The sequence below is a fragment of the Poromitra crassiceps genome (genome assembly GCF_964638095.1).
Source record: "Poromitra crassiceps genome assembly, chromosome: 1".
NCBI classification, from domain to species: domain Eukaryota; kingdom Metazoa; phylum Chordata; class Actinopteri; order Beryciformes; family Melamphaidae; genus Poromitra; species Poromitra crassiceps.
Genome location: NC_139623.1, coordinates 48863415 through 48881698, shown reverse-complemented (window position 1 = coordinate 48881698; position 18284 = coordinate 48863415). Strand labels below are relative to the sequence as shown.

Sequence of the window (18284 nt, the reverse complement as noted above, 5' to 3'; positions counted from 1 at the left end):
CGCCCTGTGCCCACCTACGCAGCAGTCAAGCGCCGGGATTGGCCAGGCGCCCATGCTCATGTTGGGCTCCGTTACAGGGACACCATTCCTGTGAGAAGCAACAACACCAACAACTACAGCGAGGCTGCAATGAGGATATTGAAAGACATCGCACCAAAGCATACAATGTATGTACCGCGGTTATTTGACTTTCTGACCACCCGCCTCAGTGCTTATTATGAGGCCAGAATAACAGATGCTGCCCTTGGCCATTGGGAAGGCTAACCCTTTACTTTTGGTTTTATCGATTGTGTATGATTCAACTTTTTATCTATGATTTTATATTATTGCATGTTTTTGTAGATTGTTGGGACTTCACTGGCCTGGAACAAATGGCTGGACTGGGGGGAATGAATAGCTGTGCCAAAAAAAGAAGCTAGGCCAAGCTATGTGCTGTAGCCTATTGTATTTTTAATTTAATATTTTTTCTATTTTTCATTTGCAAGTTAATCTGCCAGCGCTCTGTTATTGAAGCTTTGGCTAAAGAATTTTACAATGATGTTTTGAAATAAATATGTTTAAAAATCGATTGTGTGTTAAAAGCTTGTGTTACGTTTTCATTAGCGTTAATATATTACAGTAATTTATTTTCAATGTCCGCTATCAAGAGCAATTTGGTTAATAAAATCGCTGTGCTGGGCGCAGTGTTTGTGGTGTGGGAAATGTGTTAAAAGCTTGTATTACGTTTTCATTAGCGTTAATACACTAAGGAAGGTATGTGACCATAATTCATTTCAATGTCCGCTCTCAAGAGCAATTCAGTTGGTTCATGAAATCGCTGGGCTGCGTGCCGTGCAGTGTTTGTGGTGTGGGAGATTCGAGCTGTCAAAAGACTTGCTCCTGGCCAATCCCGGCGCTTGACTGCTGCGTAGGCGGGCACAGGGCGTGGTTTTGGCGTAACCTATGTGGGTTTCAAAATAACGCGGGACAGAGAGAGAGACATTGTCAAAAAGTAGAGACGTTGTGGAAAAAGTAGCTTTTCTGCCCAGATAATGTGGTACCCACTCAATTTCTTGTTCAGTTAGTCCACCAATTACTCAGACACATTCCTCGGGGTACCTGCTCTTGTTGTGTGTCAAAGTAGTCGTCTTCCGCTCCGATGATCTGAGGGTGGAGGTGGCAGGGAGGGTTACCCACGATGCACTGGGCGTTGGAGTCCTAAGTGATATACTCAGGGTTATTAGTGAGCATTACCCACAGCAGCCAGCAGGTGACACCCACAAACAGACATAGCAGTACCTACAGCAGCCAGCAGATGGCACACACACACACACACACACACATATACACACAGGCACACACACACACACACATGCACGTCATTGTCACACACACACACACACACACACACACACACACACACACACACACACACAGACCAACAGTGATTGCATGGTCCAACGAGCACTACCCACGCCACAGCAGCCAGCAAGTGACACCCCCACACACACACACACATTAGACAGACAGACAGATAGTAGATATGTGCACACACACACACACACACACACACACACACACACACACATTAGACAGACAGACAGACAGATAGTAGATATGTGCACACGCAAACACACACACACACACACACACACACATTAGACAGACAGACAGACAGATAGATAGTAGATATGTGCACACGCAAACAAGGACTTTCTCACTGATAGATTCATCCTATGTATGTAAGCACAGATGTGTGGGCATGAATGATAATAATCACTGTCAGAAATGATTATGCGTCATTAATATCAATAAATACAATAAGGCAAGCTTTGTTGTTGTTGTTTTTTTGGGGGGGGGGGTGTCGTTGGTGATTTTTCAGATAGATTTTTCAGTTTTCTCCTCAGGAAATAGCAGCAACCACTGCAATGTGTATTTATTTATCAATTTCTTTCTGCTTTTTCCTCCCCAATTTTACTTGGCCAATTCCCCCTGCTGTCCCGGTCGTCGCTCCACCCCCTCTGCCGATCTGGGGAGAGCCAGCGTAGACTAGCGCATGCTTCCTCTGATACAGCCACTTCTTTTCACCTGACAGTGAGGACTGTTACCGGCAGGACGTAACGCGTGGGTGGATCACGCTATTCCATAACCTAGAACAAAAGCCTTGTGTGTGTGTGCATGTGTGTGTGTGTGTGTGTGTCTAACCAGGTCGGGGCCGTCCTGGGTGTCTGGCGATGGGCAGATGTCTCGGGTGTTGATCTTCGGGCTCTGGCAGGGCGTCTCTCTTTGGCCAGCTCTCTCGGGGAGGGGACTGCCGGGTATCTGACACACACACACACACACACACACACACACACACCAAATGGATTGTTTAGTCTGGCACTGGATATCGGGAAATCCCCAGAGGTCTGGAAGTAGGACCTTATCAACCCTATTTATAGAGATGGTGATAAAAAAAAAAGACTCTGTTATTACAAAGCAAACTTTGTAAGCAGTATTTAGGAACAGGCTTCCGGTAGTGTTCAGCTCTATTCTATAAGTACTAGAGGTATTCCTGTCAAATATAAGAAAATCAGCACCAGCAGGTCCGTTCATCAAAACAGCAGCGGAAGGCCTAGACAGGAGGGCCAAAAAATATCTTTTAAATATATTACTAACTACAGCCTTAAAGTGTATTACTATAAGATGGTTGAAACCAGATCCTCCCACATATAATATATGGATTCAAAAAGTGGGGGATATTTACCAGATGGAGCAAATCACTTACACACTAAGGCTTCAGAAACCAATTTTTGTTAAAAGATGGGGGCCTGTTATGACTCTATTAATGCAATGAGGTTTACTACCCAATGCTGTACGCCCCCCTAGTCTAATTTCCATTCTATCACACATTTCTGATAGACATCACGTACATCAGAATCAGAATCAGAAAGACTTTAATGATCCCCGGGGGGAAAATTGGGACAAGTTACAGTTGCTCGTTCACATAACACACATAGCATAAAATAAAATACACAGTAGTAATGCGATAGTAAAATAAGCAGAATAAGAAGAAAGAACACAACATAGCATGGAATAAACAGTATAAACAGTAAACAGTATTAAATGCGATAGGAGCAAAATAGTGGAGTACGTCTAAGTAAGCAAATACGTAGAGTAAGTATACCTTACGTGCCAATTGTCTTTATTGCACACTGAACTTATATTATTCGGCTTGCCCCATACGTTACACGTGGCTCAGCCAGGCACTTTTTCCAGTTAGCCTATCTTTATTGCACACTGAACTTATATTATTCGGCTTGCCCTATACGTTACACGTGGCTCAGCCAGGCACTTTTCCAGTTAGCCTATCGGCTGGCTCAGTCTCAGGGAGACTGAGCGTCTCCGAGGTGCTCTTTTAAGAGAGGCATTAAATAGACCAATGGCCACAGGCAGGAATGATTTCCTGTGCCTCTCCGTGTTGCATCTAGGTGGAATCAGTCTCTCACTGAATGTACTCCTGTGTTTGACTAGCACGCCGTGGAGTGGGTGTGAGTCATTGCTCATGATGGAGCGTAGCCTACACTAGTTCCCCTGATGTAAATTTTCTCTCTTCTCTCTCTCTCTTGCTCTCCCTCTATATGAAGCGCTGCTGGACATGTGTATATGTTGGAGTGGAGGTTTATTATTTTTTATTTGTTTGTTTTCAGTTTTGATGGTCATTATTATTGTCATTACAAGCTATGAGTGTATATACAATGATAAGGTGTACAATAAGCACACTGCTGGAAAAGGAAAAGGAAAAAGCAAACAACTGTAACTGAAGGAATACAATGTATTGTTGTTGATGTAAACCAAATAAAAATTACCGTAAGTAAAAAAAAAAAAAAAACAGCAGCGGAACACACTTTTCATGGCACTAAACCACAAACTGCAGCCAGAACTGGTTCTTCTCACACACTTCTCACACAAATGCGTAAGATGGAAATAATACAGCAAAATGGCACTAATATAACTCCAGTTAACTTGTGTCATTTAACAAATTGAAGTGATCTTAATCTTCCTTATCAAGCTGCTCTACAGTGGCCCTACAGAGGAATGCATACTTACAACTCTGTAAACAGAGCAGAAAATGCTGTGTCAAATTTGTTTCCATAAGAAACAAAGTGTCAAGGAAGAGGCAGAAATTGTAGCTTTAATTTGGTCTTTTGTAGGAATGTAGTGGCTGCTGTGGTCGAGTAGTCCCACAGCCCACTGTCACCTTCTCTGCTCTTTGCCGGTCACTTAAGGCCCAATTACACTCTACGTTAAAGACGGAGACGGACAGAGCCTTCTGTCTGTACTCTGCGTTCATTTTGTGCTTTTTCTGTCCGTCATCTGAAAGCTTACGGATATGCATGAAACGCAGCAAAACCACATACACACTCATACATTTGACTCTCTACTGCCCACTGGTGGATGTATTGCTTAACATGATACCAACGTGAAAGACGCATGGAAGTATGTGGGCAGTGACGATTACACCGTTTGAAACGGATGCATCTATTAACGTATGATAATGGAGTATAAATGAGCCATTAGTCCTACTTCAGAAAGGAGAGCGTGCGTCACTGCTGGAAACATGATGTCAATGCTTTCACTGACATTTAAGTTAAAGGAGAATTCCGTTATTTTTTACAACCTGGACCTTATTTCCAGCTTTAATTATGATTTTTAAATCACCCTGATAAATTATGTTTGATATCCATGCACTGAAATGATAATATGCTTTGAGCTGCGACCTGGAAACGAGGAATGTAAATAGCTTATTTTCTGACACGCATCGGCTCATATCCTTATCGAGAGCCAAAGTGAACGTCACTTCCTGCTTCAGCATGCGTACCAGGGATTTTCATCCGCCATTCATTTCCCCATAGACATTTCAGAAAATGCTTATAAAAATTGCTGTACTTGTTCAAACCAAACGGTTCAGCTATATTTAGAAACAGGAGAGACCACAGAACATTTCATTGGGACCAAAACGTAAAGAAATATAAATATTTAAAGAACATATTTGTTCTATGTTCTTTTTTAAGTCTTGGTCCAAGTGAAATGTTCTATGGTCTCTCCGAATTCTAAATATAGCTGAATTGCTTGTTTTGACCAAGTAAAAAAACAATTATAAGCATTTTACAAAATGTATATGGAAAATAAAATGGCAGATTAAATCCCTTGGTAGGCCTGCTGAAGCAGGAAGTGACGTTCACTTTGGCTCTCAATTATATCATAGAGGCAATGAGAAAATTAATTTCTATTTACCTTGGTGCAGCGTGCTCAGCGTGCTCTGTTTGCTGTCTGTTGAAAAGAAAAAAGTCTGCACTCTGGAGCATACTTGAAGACTTGGAGTTTATTAACGTTTCGGTTCAACAACCTTCATCATCACTGTTTGCTGTCTGTCACATAGAGATAGCAGCTCCCATTCCCCCGCTCCTCAATTTGTAATCCATATGATGTTACTCCAGCTCAAATAAATACGGGCGGCCAACGAATTCAAATGCATCGTCCATAATCTCGAAATCAGATAAATATCAGTGGTGTTTAGCATGCTAGGCTACAGATCGACTGCTCCCAGCGCTCAAGTCGCCCTGCATGTGCTTTCACATGCGGGGACTTGCAGGGCAACTTGAGCACTCAGAGCAGTCGATCTGTAGCCTAGCATGCTAAACACCACTGATATTGATCTGATTTCGAGATTATGGACGATGCATTTGAATTTGTCAATTCAAATTTGTCACGCATTTTAGTATAGTGAAAGATTTTTAATGATCAGGCGCCTGGATCTTAAGTTTTAAGCAGTTTTACGTCTACCGGGACCTGCAGCCTGTTGCACCAACTGATGGAAGCTAGCCAGTCAACAGTACCACCACAAACAACATCAACCAGGAGAACACCACAGTGAATCCTGCTTACCGGAGGTTGATCCATCGCAGCAGGCCCAGGGCTATATCTTACGCCCAAGTGCAAGTGCAAATCTTTGCTAGTTTCTAGCACTCAAAATGTCCCTTTTTTATTTTAATTACCACTGGGTCAGTACATCTAAGAACATGTTTCAGCAACCCAGTGGTAACTGGCATTGTATGTGGTTGACCACAGTGTTGTGGTGTGTGATTATGCTCACAGAGGTATTGTTGGTCCGGGTCTCGTCACTGCTGCTATCAACCCGTGAGCAGGGAGCCTGTTCCCTGGGAGGAAGCTTATCCTCCCCATCCCTGGACCCTGGGCCACCGTCCTGAAACACACATACAGAATTTGTTCCCTGACTTAGCAGCCAGGTACACATTACAATGCTAAAAATGCATGCATTCTCATGGTATTGTAGGCCTTACAATACCATGAGAATGCACCGGCTGCGGACCGGTACCGGGCCGCAACGCATTTGGTCCCGGTCCGCGACTTTTTTCCCATGTGTCTACCGGTCCTTGGCACAAAAAAGTTTGGGAAGCCCTGTTGTAAGGTACTTTGGATAAAAGGATCCATCAAATAGTGTGTGTGTGTGTGTGTGTGTGTGTGTGTGTGTGTGTGTGTGTGTGTGTGTGTGTGTGTGTGTGTGTGTGTGTGTGTGTGCGTGTGTGCGCGCGTGTGTGTATGGGGCCCTATCAAAGTCAATGTCAAAGGACACACGCGCAGCAACGTGTGTGTGCCTGTGTGATGTTGATAAAGGGGCCATATTATGCATTTCTTAATTTTGTATCATATATATGTTGTTAAAATCTTGGATGGTCATATTAAACATGGGCTAAGCTTCAAATAAATAGGTGAAAGTGTTTTATTGTTACCCCCATGAACCCCCCCTCCCCCCATGAAGTCTCGTAGACGAGAGGACATGGATTTGTGCCGATTTGTGCGAGAGCCATAGTTCTAGTGACGTCAGTAGAACTTGTTATCATGGTGATGCCAAGCCTAGCCCGGGCCGGCGCGCGCCCTGCCCCTCCCTTCCCTGTTCGGACAATTTTCTCCAGTAACCTAACCCCGCGTCACCAGGCTCTCTCCAACCTGGCTGTCTGGGACTAACACTAAGACAACAGTAGTCTCATGGAATAACGGATTCCAGGCCGCAAAAACAAGGAGACGACTTGGAAGTGAGCCAGGATGTAGGACTGAAGTGGTAAGTTCTGAAAATATGTGTCTCATTCCAGCATCGGTTGTACCAATGTGCTGCTAGGAAGCACTAACGTTACTTACCTATATGTTAGCCTAGCAGCACAGCTGCCTTTCATAGACATACATTATGAACAACCGATGAATGACGAAGGCACACATTTTCAGAACTTGTAACGTCAGTCCAACTTGCTGACTTCTCCAAGTCCTCATTTTGGTTTGGTCCGTGTAGCCTGCTAGGAGAGGCACACTTATAGTCACAAGCATTTGGGAAGTTAGCTAACTAGCTACATTAGCTGTTGTTTTGTGGCTTGTGACGACATTGATTAGTGTGAAGCTCCCCGGGCAGGGCGTAACGTTATGGCGGCCGGGGTAATAGAATCCCTGCTCGGCCAGCCACCGAAGGAAATGTCCGGGTGCAGCCCGGGCCTAGTGGAGCTGTAGATAGCTAGGGGGATGTTGATATATCAATTGATAGCTTGCTTTACGTCCAAGTCACGTTTTTCATCGATGGTCAAATTCGTTTTGACAATCCGTTGCTCGTTGATATAATTGTTTTACAACTACCAAATTTAGTAGCCAAAGCAGAGATCGCCTGTCTGTTTCTGTTATGCGTGACTATCTATCTATCTATCTATCTATCTATCTATCTATCTATCTATCTATCTATCTAATAGATAATCTATCTCTCTAGATAGATAGATAGATAGATAGATAGATAGATAGATAGATAGATAGATAGATAGATAGATAGATACATGTAGATACATGTAGATAGATAAGACAGACAGATATATGTCACCAATGCGGACTCATGAATTTCACCTAGCTAATTAGCTAGTATTCCCTAAACTTACTTAACACATTCACTGCCACCAGTTTTTTTTTTACTGTAGGTAGCTTCTGCCAAGGTTTTTTTTTGAGGATTCTGGCTCATCTTTCAAGAGCCGAGGATTATTTTCTGCTAGTATTTTGTGAACACAAAATATCTCAAAAGAACTAATAGAATGTGTGCTTTCTCTGTCTAAAAGAGTTAGTTTGTAGAGTTAGTAGTTATGTATGCATTAGCAGTTGAATACAGCATGGTTTCAGCGTCTGAAAATTTAAGCTGAGATAAATGGCTTTTTGTGAAATTCGATAGAACAGTCACTTTAACCATTTATTTTTGGCATCAGTAAGACGTCAGACATCTAAACAATAGTTTTGAACAGTAATTTCCTCCATAACAGCAGGAAACCCCCCTCTCCTTCAAACTCCTCCCTCCGTGTGTGTTCTCCTCTTCCCTCCGTGGCTGCAGCGGGTGTGTGACAAGCGAGTTGCTGTCTGTGCTGCCTGGCTGCCCCTCGTCGGGCGAGTCTGGATGGGCTCGCTCGTTTCTTGGGGTTTCGGTTGAGAGCTTTGATGAAGCTTTTGCGATTCTGGTCTTATTTATGCTGCGTGTTTCAAAGTGTGTTGCACCCATAATCTATTATGCAAATTTGCAATCCCCCACCGCCAGCTCCCTGCGCGAAAGCGAAAGCGTTTTCGCCAATCCATTTTCATGAGAATGGCTTCCTCACGCGGCTGTTTTTTCTTGGCTTTCTCTCGTCTGGAGAGCACTGTCGCCACTTAGTGGGTCGGTAAAATAGATTATACACATTCAATACCTCCCATATTTTAATAGGAGATGTAAAAGGGGTTGATCGACGTCCCACCGTCAAAAAAAAAAAAAAAAAAATTTGGACGAGATATCTCATCCACGGCAGTCAACCGTTGGTTTCTGCTTGACGAGATATCTCGTCCACGGCAGTGAACGTGTTAAAGACTATATATATATATTTATTTTTTTTCGACTCTACCTTTTACATTTTCAACTCTCTTCCCTGATCTTAGGATCATTTAAAGACTACATTTCCGTATTCCTTTTGTTGGACTCCTATTTACATTTTAAATTTTCTGTTCTTTTGTAAATTTTATTTCCATAATCTGAAACTCTGTAAATGGTTTAGCCCGGCATGTTCTCGGCCTGTCCCAGAGGGGGTTCCCCAGATGGGGTCCATAGCTGGACCCCTACAGTACATCGGCCCTCACAAGGTTCCTCCTCAGCCAACAAGTCACTGAGGCAATCCATGTGGTGGAAAGGTTTCCTTGCACGCACTGGGGGTGAGGGGGTGGGGCCGCTGTGTCCCGGCCTGGCCTTCTCTCCCATGTCTTATGTGTGTGGGGGCGGGGGCCGGGGTGGGGGGCATCGGTGCTCTCCATCACTGGTCGAGGGATGCCGGTAGGTTAGAATAGCTTAGGTTAGGCGATAGATTAGGTACAGCCTAACTGTAGGCTGTAGACCTGTTATAGTGTTCAGGCTAAAATCAGACTAGAGCAGAATAGGACAGGCCAGACTAGGCTGTAGATTAGGTAGATTCCCTGTGCCTTAGTTAGTTCCGGTTAATGTCCTCTAGAGAGAGAGTGGCGTCAGCGGAGGACCAAAATGCGAGACTCATTAGCCAATGAACAGCGAGGAATGGGTCTTGCGCTACTTTTGCATGCTAAAATAAAGTGATAATGTACAATTTGATTCAAGGGGGAAAAAACCCTTTCAGAGTACAACACAAACTGTCTATTTTGCTGCAACTCGACAGTGCTGCTTAATCCAGGACCTTACTTCCTGGAACTCTTGAGCGTAAAAAACTGGTCCATTGGAGTGAAGGGAGATGTCGGAACTCTTCTATTATATGGCTCTGGTTCCGGTTAATGTCTAGAGTAGTCAGATTGTCTGATTTTCTCCCCCCTTTTCCTGCTCTCTCCTCTCTCACACTCTAAAGCAGTGGTAGTCAACACGGTGCCCGCGGGCACCTGGTCGCCCGTGGGGTGGCGCTGTGGCGATAGCAGGCCACGTTCAGAAAAATGATTTTTTTTTGTTTTTTTTCATATTTTAACTTTTTATAGAACACAAACAAGACAAAACAGACAAACAGGCTCAGACACAGGGGAAAGAAAGGAAAAACAAAACAAACAAGGCCAGGTGGAAACCTGGCATAGGGCCGGTGCATGGTAGCCTATTGCCTATTACTTATCCTACTGCATAGGCTAAAATACCCACTAACGTTCACGTAGCATATTAATTAATTAATCGTTCGGGGAATAGCGTATTATACGCTGTAACGTTATGGACTGCTAACGTTCACGTAGCATATTAATTAATCGTTCGGGCATTGGTTATTATACGCTATTATACGCTGTAACGTTATGGAGATTTCATTTAAATTACTGCCTGTCTATTGTGTTATGTTATACAACTGCTACGGACTCCACTCGCCAGCACCCCCCTCCCCCCAGCTCTTTCTAAACAAAGACTCCTCATGTCTCCACTCCGCGAGTGCATATAGTGGAGACATACCTAGCAACAATGAGATGATAGCCTATTACTTAGCCTACTGCACAAGTACCTGCTAACGTTCACGTAGCATATTCATTACCCTTACTGTGGCATGTCAAGCTGCAGCGTCCTCCGTGTAAAGCCTGGATTATGCTTGACGCTTTGGCCGGCCGCACGGAAATGAGAGACACGGAATCCGACGAGGAAACGTGTGGAGCTTGTATACTCTGTGTGGGTTTCTGCAGGCGGAATTGAGCGCGAGTCTTGAAAACTCCACTTTGTCCGCCCGTCCGCGTCCGCGTAGTTACAAAATTCGCACGGCCGGTCGAAAACCGTCCGCACGGAGCCTTGCGGAGGGGCGTGTCTGCTGATTTGACGTCACTTTTCCGCGCAGACACTCGCGTTCCTCGCTGAAACCTACTACCCTGCTTGTAGGCATCAAAAGTCATCAGAAATTAATTTAGTGATGAAATAAAACTTTAAATTGTAAAAAACTTTCCGGAGCTTATGGCGTCTTCTCTGCTGCGTTCTGCCTCTGTTTATGCCGAAATGCATGCTGGGAGTGTGGAAAGACATTTAGAACCTGAATCCGTGCTCAAATCGGCGACAGAGTCGAATGTAGGGGCCCTGCTGTGCATGCACACCGGCCCCAAAAACAAAACAAAAAAATATAACCAGAAAATTTTATTTTTTATTTGTTTTTCTCCTCCCTTCCCACAATAACACACGAATGTAGAAAATAATTGGTTTAACAATGCATACGTTTTAAAAACGTTTATTGTCTGTGTATAATTTATTGTCTGTGTATAATTAATTATTGATTAACTATTTTGATCCGCCTGGGCTGGGGTCAAAGTTTAGTTATACGTTACGTCACTACGTCATTCACTCTGCGACAGTGCGACTGCCAGCTGCCAATGATTATATCAGTCGGCTAAGCTAAATGATGGAAAGCAAGAACAATGGCAGAAAAGCGAAAGAAAAAACATGACCAATTTCACGAGGAGTGGGAGGAAGAGTTCTTCTTCATAAATAAATAAAATCTTCTCGAATAAATGCATAATACTCATTATTTAAAGGTAAATCGAGCAAATTTTAACAGGTAGCCCCCCACATGACTCTCTACCCTTCAGGTAGCCCTCGACCTCAAAAAGGTTGGTGACCCCTGCTGTAAAGCATGCCACCCATTCTACTCTAAAGCATGGCATCCCCTCCTTTCCACATACTCTCTCTCATACTCACCCTGCTCTCCCTCCCCACCTCCTCCCCTTCCTGAACTCCCCCCCCCCACTGTTCTAAAGCATGGCATCCATTCTATTCTAAAGCATGGCACCCATTCTCTTTCTCTTCCCCCCTTCCCCTGCTCCTTCCCCACCTCTCCCTCCCTGTTCTCTCCTCCCCCATATTTCCCATTCCCTCCCCACCTCCTCCCTTTCTATGCTCTCTCCTCAGTCAATGTTTGAGACAGGTCCTTTGCCTGTCTCATTGAAAATAGAAACACAATAGAAAAATATGAACTGCAGCACTGGCTATGTGAGATGGCTTAGACTGAAAAGTTATTAGTGTGTCTGTCCAGTAACACACGATAACATAGTAAGGGTAACCCAGGTTATTTCTTTTGTTGTGACACATTACAGATGTCACTCAAAGGCCACACACGCGTGCTTTACCAACGGCTCCTGGACGCATAGCAGGACTGGAGAGGATGCAGCTGCGAGTGTTTGTCTGCTCTCAACTCCGTGAATCTCGCTTTAATCTTCATCACAACGGCTCATTCCCCACTGTACACAACATGCACTAGTTCTGCACAAACACTCGCGGGTCTCTCCTCCTTTTACCGACTCTCTCACTAATCTCACCGCTGTTTAGATGCTTTTCAGATTGGCTAGCTAATGCTAACACGCTAGTTATACCTAGCTTAGATGTTAGCTACTTTAGCTTAGCTCTCTCCCTCTCGGTAAGATTCATGTTCGTTACGCATAACATTCATGTATATTTGCTGGAGGGGGAGAAGTCTCCCGCTAGTGATGATGTCCAGTGTGATGGCAGAGACAGTGGGAAATGTGCAGACAATTGGACTCGAGTCATAGGGACTCGGACTCGAGTCGACTCGAGTCGCAAATTTGACGACTTCCGACTCGACTCGGACTTGGAAGGTAAATACTTGAAACTCGACTCGGACTTGGAAGAAAATGACTCGAAACTCGACTCGGACTTGTGACAAGATCAGCCGAGTGCACCAGCTGGGCGTACGCCTAGGTTTACACGCTACGTCCGATGTAGAACTCAAAGTTACGACTAACTTAATTTTATGACTAATGCACCCTGTATGCGCTGCGTCTGTGTATGGAGCAGGCGTAAAAGTTACACCCAAATGCGTAGCTACTCACTGACAGCTGTCTCATCTTGATCTGCGCGTGATGCATGCGGCCGGAATCTTCTCCAAAAATATCGATCGATATGTGCTGTAAATATAGACGTTTTGGGCGCAGGACCTCCGCTCGTCGGCGGGTTTTAAGCTGATGCGTCGGAAGATCTTTCAATTTCTTCCTGACTTCGTCAACTGCCCGCAGTGCGCAGTCTGCCATCGCATTCAGTACTGATTGCACTTGTGATCAAACTGCTTGTGTTGGCGCTGTTAAATTGAGCTGTGAGAACGTTTCTATGCTTTGAATACAACTCTATAAGTTTGAGCTGAGTTGGAGCTGTCTGTCAGCTGTCTCGAGCTCATCTGAGAGAAGTGTGTTGCTTGGCAACAAGCACGTATTAACGTGAACGCGCACGTCTGCAGCCTAAATAATCTCTGCCTTGTCATTTTTTCTAACCTGTGACTCGACTTGACATAACCTGTGACTCGACTCGAGACTTGACTTGAAATAACATTGTGACTTGACTTGACTTGACTTGCCGACAAAAGGAAAGACTTGGGACTTGCTTGAGACTCGGGACCAATTGACTTGAGACTCGCTTGGGACTCGGATCAGAGGGACTTGGACAATTGTCTGGAAATGTGTGTTTATTTGTTGCGTCGCGTGTAACGTTAATTAGACGAGGAATCCCGCAACTTCATTTTAAAAGCACAGCAACGACCAGTTAAAGTGATGGTACCGAACTTTGGGAACTTCCAATACCGAACCGTTTTTAATAAAAAGTATCGAAAAGGTATTGAAATTTCGGTATACCCTAGTATACCCTAGCAACCCTAGTGTGCGAGCGTGACAAAAATGTTCTATCATCTTCATGTGTGCGTTTATGCATGCGTTCGCGAAAAACGCATAAACATAACGCATAACATTACGCGTAACGTTACGCGTGATGTTACGCGTGATGTTACGCGTAATGTTATGCAGGGTGCACCAGTCAGAGCACGTATGCGTGCGCGTGCACGCGTGACCATTACAAGTCAATGGGGAAACTACATGATACGTCAAGCGTTGCTTTGCTACACAGGCATCAAAGCATGCGTGTGTGACGCGTTCAGTCGATAGCTGCGCATGCTTATTGAGTCGTTTGGACCTCCATAATGTGTGTCTGCGTGTGTGTGTGTGCGTATGTGTGTATATATATGTGTGTCTGTGTATATGTGTGTGTATGTGTGTGTGTGTGTGTGTGTGTGTGTGTGTGTGTACGTGCGCGTGTGCGTGTGTGTGTGTGTGTGTGTGTGCGTGTGTACCTGTGATGCTCCTGTAGCCTTGTTGAGCCGCTCCTGCAGCATTGGAATGTGCTTCTTCACCTCTTGGATCTCCTTCAGTAGTTTAGCTCGAGGGTTTCTGCTGTATTCCTCCTCCAGTGCCTTTAATACACATAAAGCCCGGTCAAGCTTCCCATTCGCAAGATTAAACCTTCAATTTGGTGCTTTTCAAGTCAAATCAATCCTTCCATTTTATAATCCATTGTATAGATAAATGGTGGAATCCTTAATACAAGGCAGAGGCAAATCAACAGACTTAAATTATAGAGGTAATAATAACATTCTCTGCATAATATCACTTTTGTGTTAAGCTGGAGTCAGGTGAATTCACTCTTAGACACTTGGATTTTATTTAACCTTTATTTAACCAGATAAAAGCTTGAGATCAAAGAACTATTTTTCGAGCAACACCTGGACAAAAATGGCAGCATAAAAACAAGAAACTAAAAAACAAAAACAAAAAACAGACCATGTCAATGCTTAAACACTGGGCGCTTGGTATACTAGAATCGGCAAAAGGCAAACTTGGAGACTGAAGGCTGATGCAAAAGTTGATCGGAAATTTAATTTACGATCTAATATCGAGGATTGGCAAAACTCACTCTTGACAGACACACGCACGCGCGCGCGCGCGCGCGCACACACACACACACACACACACACACACACACACACACACACACACACACACACACACACACACACACACACACACACACACACACACACACACACACACACACACACACACACACACACACACACACACACCTGTAAGCCATGTTGCTCCTTGGTTAGCCTCTTTTGCAGGAGGTCGGCTTTCTGGCTGTGTACAAGTTTGTTCTCCCCCTACAGGAGAGATGAGGGACGCACTGAGTCAAAATAGTTTGACATACAGCGAAGAACTTTGTTATTATTCCTCTAATACAAATGTAACAGTTAGTCATTTTCGATAACATGCAACCGTTATGAAGTGGTAGCCTAAAGTAGGTCTATAGTAGGTCTAGAGACTGTGCATGTTCATGAATAGGTTTAATCAATGATCTGTTATTAACATATTTCGGCCTCCTAATGACTGTGTGCTACCAAGTGAGCTGAAGCAGCAGTGTAGCTTAGCTGCCTGAGAAATAGCTATTGTGTCTGTCTCTGTGTAGGCTATCCAATAGCTCTATGTGTCTAATGTTTTTTTGTTTTGTTTTTGTCTGGGACCGACAGAGAGACTCTATGTCCATCCTTACAGCACGGGGCAGATGTGAGGTGACGTGATCCTGGGGGCTGCAGGAGGTTCTGCTGCATTGCTCCCCGCCTGGCAGTGCAGGTGACTGTGGCGCTGAGAGAGAGGAGGACAGGCCCACCTCTCCCGCTTCCTCCTCCTCCCCCTTCTCCCCCGCCCCTTGCTCCTCCAGGGGGATGTGAGGAAGCCCCGGCGGCCTCCCCAGCACCGTCAGGGCTACGTAGGAACCCGCTGGAAACAGTGACATCTTTGTTCAAAACTGATTGTCACAATACTCATGGATGGAGTGAGACGTGTAAATAACATGAGAGAAAGTCATTTACACAAAACTCGAAAGCTTATGATGAGGTAAATAGACACCCACGTTTACTGTGTTTAGAATTGATGCATTTTAATGTCTGGTTTAAAAATGTAATCGAGCTAGATCATATCTACATACAATCACAAAAAAGAGACCATCGGTTAATACCAAGTGTAAAAGGGTATGCTTATCCTCTTACAATGACACCCTCTCATAGCATGCAGATTGTAGTACTGTCATAGTTTTAGTACCGCGACAAACACGACAATGTGAATGTCCTGACAGAGGAAGATTAGTAACAACTTGCTTCATAGCCTTATAGGAAACTTAATAACCTTACATTCTTGATGTGCCATAAAAAACATTTAGAGTAAATGAAAATATGATCAAGCGTACTACAGATATACTTACATTTGATCAGCTTTACAACTTCTATGTGGTTTGAATGAGTAACTAAGGTCCCGTTAACCTAACGTATCAGAAAACAAAGAGTATTAGGGGAGAATTCAACTCTAAAACAAATAGCACAGGACAATTCAGCCCACTGTCTATTGTCTACTCATTTCGTCTACTATCGGCCAACATAGTGGCCTGGTATCCAGCCCCATATGAATTGCAGTTGTCAGCACTCTTCATATGGGTCTGGACGCAAGCCCATCCACTGGCACTGATTCAGGACACATACTGTCCGGCACACCTGATTGGACTTATCTAACGTTACCGATGACGCAAGAGCGCTGCAACAACACACCTGTATGTTAAATAGCTATCTAGCTGTTAGCTACATTAGCTAAGCCCACTACTGCTGCTGTAACCACTTCACCGACACCGGGCTCAAAACGGCAGTGTGAGTGACCATTATTCTCCGCGCTGCGCAGCGAAGTGCATGCACGGGAGTTCCTTTTGGAAACATCATTACGCACGATGTCGGATTAAAATACAAATGCCAGGATATCAAATCCTGCTGCTAAAATTGGGTAACAGCAGATTATTTAGTGAGGCAATCAACTACTATTCACTGAAAAACTTTTATCACATGTAAAGGGCCACCATGCTGCCTACTTGCAATACTATTGTCAATCAAATGTCCCTGTTTCCCCATTGCAAACACGTTTCTATTTTCCAGTCAACAAAAGAACCCGAATTGCATCAAATCACAGATGTTTTTATGAGGCGATGGTTGTTGTGAGTTGTACGCATGGAAAGAATTACAGCATGCACCACACAAACTGTATTAAAGGGAATGCGAGACAGGAATCTGCCAGGCCCGTTTGCACTGCGCGCAGATGGCATTTTGTGGGGCAGGGAGAATAGCAGATGACTTGGGAGCGCCCATTAATTTGCGCTGTGCCCGGCGCACGCGGTAACTTGCCCCTTTTGCCATGATAGGGCCCTAAGCCTGTGGGTTTTAGTTTACAACAGCGCTCCCGCCTTGATGTTGCAGTAGAACCACAGAGTGGAACAACTTATTAGCCTTCAGTTCTTATCAATTTAAGTTCTTTGGCGCAGAATCGTCAAAGTTGTCCTGCTTTGCTATTGGTCAAAGAGTTTGATGATTGACACAGACAGCAACCAATCAGTTGGAGATGAAAGATACGTCACCAAATCAGTGTTGGATAGGCTTGTGTCCAGACCCTAATAAAGGATTCATTGGGGCTGGTTACCAGGCTACCAACATAGTGTATAAGTGTTTAATTGAGCCTATCGCCCAACATAGTGTATGGTAAAGTGTTAGCATGAAGCCTACTATCGCCCAACAAAGTGTATGCTAAAGTGTTAGCATGGAGCCTACTATCGCCCAACAAAGTGTATGCTAAAGTGTTAGCATGGAGCCTACTATCGCCCAACATAGTGTATGGTAAAGTGTTAGCATGGAGCCTACTATCGCCCAACATAGTGTATGCTAAAGTGTTAGCATAGAGCCTACTATCGCCCAACATAGTGTATGCTAAAGTTTTAGCATAGAGCCTACTATCGCCCAACATAGTGTATGCTAAAGTGTTAGCATGGAGTCTACTATCGCCAAAGACGATGGGATTTCGTCATGTCATTGCCCATCTTCATGTCACTTCCTATATTTGTGTCACATGGGTTTTGCACATGCATTACCACGGCACACCCACTTAAGGCCCAATTATACTCTATTTTCATACGAAAATAAATGTCTCCGTTTCAAGCGGTGTAATCGTCTCTGCCCACATACTTCCATGCGTCTTTCATGTTGGTATCATGTTAAGCAATACATCCACCAGTGGGCAGTAGAGAGTCAAATGTGTGAGTGTGTGTGTGGTTCTGCTGCGTTTCATGCATATCCGTAAGCTTTCAGAGTATGCACGAAATTAACGCAGAGTACGGACAGAAGGCTCAGTCCGTCTCCGTCTTTAACATAGAGTATAATAGGGCCTTTAGTAGACTTTCGGCAGGTCTGAGTGTATTGGAGTCAATGGGAGAAGTTAACGTGATCTGAGCTGATCTCAGATTATGACAGATTCTTTCATACTCATCAAAGTAAATATTCGGCTTATTTTCCGAAGCCACATATCTTCTGAACATTCTGACACTAAAATGGCATTTTTCAGACAGACAGATCAGGAGAAAATTAAATTTGTTC

At 44.1% G+C, this 18284-nt stretch overlaps 1 protein-coding gene across 1 annotated transcript in view; it reads right to left on the bottom strand.

Moving 5' to 3' along the window:
* Positions 1-18284, bottom strand: part of arhgef12b (Rho guanine nucleotide exchange factor (GEF) 12b) — a 140413-nt gene that overhangs the window by 50675 nt on the left and 71454 nt on the right. The window contains exons 5-11 of the mRNA XM_083646927.1: positions 16085-16142; positions 15377-15603; positions 14910-14987; positions 14121-14240; positions 6116-6226; positions 2185-2301; positions 1099-1197 (exon numbers count right to left, since the gene is read on the bottom strand). Of these exons, the coding sequence (XP_083503053.1) occupies positions 1099-1197; positions 2185-2301; positions 6116-6226; positions 14121-14240; positions 14910-14987; positions 15377-15603; positions 16085-16142 (810 nt within the window). The remainder of the gene's footprint in view (positions 1-1098; positions 1198-2184; positions 2302-6115; positions 6227-14120; positions 14241-14909; positions 14988-15376; positions 15604-16084; positions 16143-18284) is intronic.